Source organism: Exserohilum turcica (assembly GCF_000359705.1).
Source record: "Exserohilum turcica Et28A unplaced genomic scaffold SETTUscaffold_2, whole genome shotgun sequence".
In the NCBI taxonomy this organism is placed as follows: domain Eukaryota; kingdom Fungi; phylum Ascomycota; class Dothideomycetes; order Pleosporales; family Pleosporaceae; genus Exserohilum; species Exserohilum turcicum.
Genome location: NW_007360025.1, coordinates 120,472 through 126,471, shown reverse-complemented (window position 1 = coordinate 126,471; position 6,000 = coordinate 120,472). Strand labels below are relative to the sequence as shown.

General features: G+C 50.8%; 2 protein-coding genes across 2 annotated transcripts; one reads left to right on the top strand and one right to left on the bottom strand.

Annotated features, from left to right (window-relative positions):
* Positions 1 to 291: 291 nt before the first annotated feature.
* SETTUDRAFT_89169 (glycoside hydrolase family 43 protein) lies at positions 292 to 1,857 on the bottom strand (the record flags this gene model as incomplete). Its single annotated transcript, XM_008027011.1, has 1 exon — positions 292 to 1,857. The coding sequence occupies one exon, from the start codon at positions 1,855 to 1,857 to the stop codon at positions 292 to 294; it is 1,566 nt and encodes a 521-aa protein (XP_008025202.1).
* A 2,200-nt stretch (positions 1,858 to 4,057) lies between these two features.
* On the top strand, positions 4,058 to 5,845 carry SETTUDRAFT_87808 (uncharacterized protein; the record flags this gene model as incomplete). The annotated part of the gene is made up of 4 exons (XM_008027010.1): positions 4,058 to 4,258; positions 4,305 to 4,675; positions 4,790 to 5,387; positions 5,447 to 5,845. The coding sequence occupies 4 exons, from the start codon at positions 4,058 to 4,060 to the stop codon at positions 5,843 to 5,845; spliced, it is 1,569 nt and encodes a 522-aa protein (XP_008025201.1).
* Positions 5,846 to 6,000: the final 155 nt, after the last annotated feature.

Below are 6,000 nucleotides of genomic sequence, written 5' to 3'. Positions count from 1 at the left end.
ACATCTCTTTCTGTTATCAAAATAGCTCTTTAGCACTAGGCGTCTAGTAAGCGATAGCTATCGCTTACCTAGACAAAGGCCGAAGCACCACAGACACACTTCAAGCACAAACTCGTATTTGTAAATAAATCTAGTTAGAACGGCCTCGGCCAAAGTCTTACATAGCCTCGAGCTCACTAGACTCTAATGGAACAATAATAATAACCCTGACAAGCGGGGTGCACACAAGCGGTTCCTCGATGCCCTTCACCCACGCAAACCCACATGCGCTCACTCCCAGCATTCCCCCACTCACGCACCATGCACATCGAAGCTCTCAAACGCAACCTCCACGTGCTCCCCCACTGCGAAAAGTCCGACCACGGGCCCAACAAAGTCCTTTCCACTGATCTCCAGTGCATCCACAGGCCCCACCTGCGTGCGCTGGCCCTGCACCGCACCCGCTGTTTGGTAGAAAACCTGATACCGTGTTTCCGAGTAGCTGATTGTGAATTCTATGCTCGTGGGCGGCCTTTCCAGAGGAGATGTTTGGCTGCGGTTTATGCCTTTTGCTGTGTTGACGACGTGCAGCGTTAGTGCAGGTGTGGTGGGCGAAGCGGTGTAGGAGAGGGAGAGGAAGCGGTGCTCGTCTTTGTAGACTGCTATGCCTGCTGTTAACTTTGTGGAAGCAGACGGCGGCACGAGCAATGTCGCTGTGCTTGTTCCCTGCATGCGACGCTGGCGCTTCCCGACGAACGAGGGCGAAGCGTTGGCGGAAGCGAGATCATGAGGTGAGGCTGTCAGAGTCACAGCATCGGAAGCGATTTTGTAGTTTTCCAGAACAGGATCATGGATATACAGGAAGTCTGCGTGGGGCGCGGCGGTAAGTTTCTTTGTAGCGTCGACAGGAGGCAGACTCGCATGTTGCAGGAGCATGCTCGCACGGTCAAACTTGAGCCAGCCGTCGGAAGTCCAAGAAGCCTTTGTAAGAAACGTCTCGCGGCCCAATCCATAGAGCTCCTTTTCGCGCATCCGGATGCCCAGACAGACTCCCCACCACTGCCCGTCTTTGGCTTCAAACGCCTCGCAGTGCCCGGTACACTGCACATACTCGTTTGTACCAGCTGCGCTGAGAATCGGGTTCAGAGGACTCGGTTCCCACGGCCCATCCAGGCTCTTGCTACGCGCCATTGTCACGGCGTGACCCTCGTGTGTGCCGCCTTCGGCAATCATCAGGTAGTAGAAGTCATTGCGCAGGTAGATATGCGGTCCTTCCGGGTAGATACCGCCGGTCCCGTGCCAGAGCTGCTTCTCGTCGCTGAGCTTCTTGCCCGTCGCAACGTCGATTTCAAACAGGGTGATTTTGGTCTCTGGTCCAGGCGACTTGGAGCCGCAGAGATACGCCTTTCCCGAGTGTGGGTCAAAGAAGAGACTCGGGTCTATGCCGTCAAAGTCAAAATACACGGGGTCGCTCCACTTGTTGGCGTAAATGTCGGTGCTGGAAATGATAAAGTTCTGCGTCTCGCTTTCTTTTCCATACTCTTTCCCATGGTTCACCACATTCGTGCACACAATGTAGAATGTGCCGTTGTGGTGGCGTAGCGTCGGAGCATACAATCCGCCTGTGGCATACAAGTGGTCGTTGTTGCCGATACCGTGGATGAGGGTAGAGGCCTTGGAGAAACTGAGCTGCGAAGACCGGTTGATGGCGTTGCCTATTTGGTGCCAGTGGACTAGGTCTCGCGACGTGTAAATGGGGAGACCAGGGAATAGGTGGAACGTTGAGTTTACGAGGAAATACGTATCGTCGACTAGCACCAGCGAGGGGTCTGGGGCAAAGCCCGGTATGATTGGATTGATAGGGGATTCAGCGCTCATGGTCGTCGCTATGGCTCGAATATGGAGCTTGTAGGATGAGTGAGCAACTTGACGTTACTAGAGCGGGGTGTGTCGTCATGTCTTATTTCTCGCACCTTGTCTTAATCATCCCGGGTTGCTGGTCGCGGCTGGTTAAGGAAACCGGGTGTATATCGGGTAAATTCAGACAGAGGTGCATGCTCTCGGTGGACCGAAATAGTCAGATAAACCAGACTGAAGCAGCTGCTTACTTTCAGCTGCCTACTACACCAGTACGTACTTTAAATAGCTATACTTGTATTATTTTCTACTTTGAACCTAGAACGCTGTGGACATATTGCAGCATGTAATCTGCTGCGCTAGTTTTTCCGGGGATAGTTGTATGCGAGCATTCCAGATCACTAGGAGACATGACATTGAAGACTATCGAACTTGTCACCTTGTCTCACGATCCCGGCCTTGATGTTCTTGTGCGCTTGTTACCTGCAGCCGCTCACCATATCAACAATGCGTCATCTATATCAAAATCGTAGGTGCTAACCAGTCCCAAGGATGGGAACGTATACCTCCCTTCGTTCCGCTTCAATACTCGTACTCTCTACTTAGTCTATAATATCTTGTATCTCATTTGTCATATGAGTAATTTTGACGTGCTGACGCAGCGGCTTTTACAACGCAGTAGATTACACAGCAGATTATAGCATCATCCTGTATCTTATAACATGCGGAAATATCTTCTATTTAATAACTAGTCTTCGTTTACTAAAAAGAAGGTAGTACGTATGACTAGTACACTGGTAATTTCGCCCGGAATAGCCTAACGCTTAAGCGCGATTGCTTGCCGTACACATCTGTCAATCTTCTTGTTCAACCCCATGTTCCGTTGAATCCAAGGGCCGATTTATGTCATTATACCAAGACCAAAACGACCAATTTGCGGATCGCATGAATCTGACGGAAAGATTATTTCCTCAACCAGTTCACGATACGAGGCGAATATATCCATAGGCGCAATTCGTCTACGCCAACGCGTGGGTATTTAAGAGCAGTAGAATATACTGGTCTTGTATCTGCGTGCACACCCAACATCCAATCGCTACTATTAAAAACACTACCAGCAACCGATTTACCCTTGATCTAAACTTATTATGCGGGGTAAGTTCCTATGCGTACTTAGTGCTTAACAAACCTAACAGCATTCCCAGCTTTCAACTTTGTCCTTGCTCGATGGCATTCACAGCTACTACTCTAGTTGCTCCTGTCGAGCACGCAAGCCCGGAAGTCAAGTCTCCTGACCCTTTCACGTGGAATCCGGGGAACACAGCAGTTGATTGTTTCTTACGCTCGTTTACTTTGTGGAGCACCGCCTTTCTTTCTAGCTGTGTCAATCAGGCCGAGCTCTTGTTAACGAGCACGTGGTGTCTATCTGATAGAAATCCTAATTGAAACACCTGTCTGAGGTGTTGTACTATGATGTATGCATGCTTTTCTATAATATTTATTCTATAACAAGGGCCAGGAGCACCCGCATGCAAGGATCCATTTACACGCGCAGCCGAGACGCAGTGCCCGAGGCTGAGGTGTCTAGGCGCTTTTCTTGGTCGTACTGGTGGGTAGCAAAGTCGCGGCAGTATTGAAGGCTTGCTCGGCTATCAAAGGATCGGAGGTGCATATCGAGTCACATGAAGGAGGATCGCTCCGACGCACCCTTCTCCAAGAAGCCAACACCAACAATGGACCACCTCATTGGCTAGCGGCGCCGTTGATTCTCAACATCTGAGGCACGAGATAATGCATGCGATATTCTTTAGCCTGTTATGCCCCATGGGGTTATCAGCGCTCCCGTGTCGTTCTCCCCCGCATTCGGCTCGGGCTTAGTCGCTTGCTCGAGGATTGGACGGCCCCAGTCCGACGAGGCGGCGCCCAGCACCATCAAGACCGCAGTGCCTTGGTATGACACCCACTACGTCCAAATGCGAAACACCAGAGCTGGACTTCGGAACAAAGCCAGGCAAATGTGCCTTTTTTACCCATCTTGGCTTTCCCATGCAGTTTGCCCCGACAACTACCGTGCGCTTGGGACCATACGAGCGGTGGGCACAGTATGCCTCCATGGCACATGTGCCACGGAGTGGAAAGTATATAGATGGGAGTAGCCGACGAAGCTATCGAGACTGGCTATTGCACTTCATCTCAGCAACGTCGCTATTAGCTAGCCATCATGGGGTTCTCTTTTCGCCCACCCAAGACCACTCAAAAGGTCGTGCCTCTTAAGCCACCAAAGGGCCATTTCTTCTTCGCTGGTCGTGCTTTTAAGCGCGTACCATGGTGGAAGCGGCCTAACCTGCGCCGCCTTTACATCTACATTGTCATTCTTATCCTGACCAACACGGCCAATGGGTTTGACGGAAGCATGATGAATGTTGGTGGCACCAGGCTCGACTCTGACTTATACTGACACCTGCTAGGGTCTGCAATCCCTCTCGTACTGGCAAGACTACTTTGGGGAGCCGCGTGGTGCCATGCTTGGTTTCTTCAATGCATCCATGTCGCTTGGTTCACTCATTGGTCTCTTCTTCACCCCGTACCTAATTGACTGGAAGGGCAGAAAGATCGGCGTATCTATTGGATGCGTCATCATGTTGCTGGCCGTTGCATTACAAACAGGAGCACAGAATATCGGCATGTTCATTGCTGCGAGACTGGTCCTCGGGTTTGGGGACACGATTGTCCTAGGCTCTGCGCCGCTGCTTATTGCTGAAATCTCTCATCCTCAAGATCGTGCTGTCTTGGTCACGCTTTCTGGTGCAAGCTACCACTCTGGCGCTTTTATTGCCTCGTGGGTTACGTATGGCACGCTTCAGATTCAGGTGCGTCGCGGAAAACCCGTATCCACGCTCCATTACTATTTGGATATTATTCTACAGTGGATATCATACTGACGGAAAAAGAGTGACTGGTCTTGGCGGCTACCCTCGCTCCTTCAGGCCATCTGCTCGTTGGTCATTCTCGTCTTTGTTCCTTTTATGCCCGAATCCCCTCGTTGGCTGTGCAACAAAGACCGCCATGAAGAAGCTCTTGCTGTCTTCTCCAAGTGGCATGGCGAAGGCGACGAGAATGACGAATTCATCCAGCTCGAATACGCCGAGGTTCGTACAGCCATCGACTTTGACAAGCAGCAAAACTGTACCAGTTGGGCCGACTTCCTCAAGACCAAGGGTAACCGCAAGCGAATCACCATTATCACTGCTATTGGCTTCTTCAGTCAATGGAGCGGAAATGGATTGATTTCATATTATCTCAAATACGTCATGGACAACGTTGGCTTGACGGATCCCCAGACGCAGCTCGGCATCAACGGCGGCATGAAGACGCTGGCGTTGTGCGAGAATTTCCTTTTCGCCTTTCTTGTAGACAAGCTCGGTCGCCGTCCAATCTACCTCATCTCCACCATCGGCACGTTTGTCATGTTCAACATCTTCACCATCATCTCTGCGCGGTACGACGCTGAGCCGCGGGCACCCCTCGGCAAAGGCTTCATCGTTAGCATTGTAAGTCAAGAAAACTCGCTACTCATACTAAGATAATAGCCCGTTAACCGCCGAGCCAGTTCTTCTACGGCATCTTCTACGACATCAAATCCGGTATCATGGCCGGCTACACGACTGAAATCCTGCCGTACGGGCTCCGCGCAAAGGGATTCACATGGCTCAACTTTTGCGTCACGGCAGCTCTCTTCTTCAACCAGTTTGTCAACGGCATCGCGCTCGACGCAATCCAGTGGAGGTATTATATTTGCTACTGCGTGTTCCTTGCCTTCGAGGTTGGCGTCATCTACTTCTGTATTGTGGAAACGCGATACACGCCCATGGAGGAGATTGCAAAGTTCTTTGATGGCGAAGATGGTATTGATGTTGGTGAGGCGGCCCTGGCAGATATGAAGGAGCGCGGTAATGGGGTTTATGAAAAGGACGGATCAGTTGCGCATATCGAAGAGGTGACGAAGTAGGTTAACCATTGTGTCATGGTTCTGGGCTGTCGAGTTTCTGACCTGGGTTCTGTATGTAGCATATGAATCTCTTGAATTTATCTTTGAACTCCACCAACAAAGATGAGTGTACTGTTCATCCTGATGTGGTAGTCACCATCTTCGGCATAGCGCCT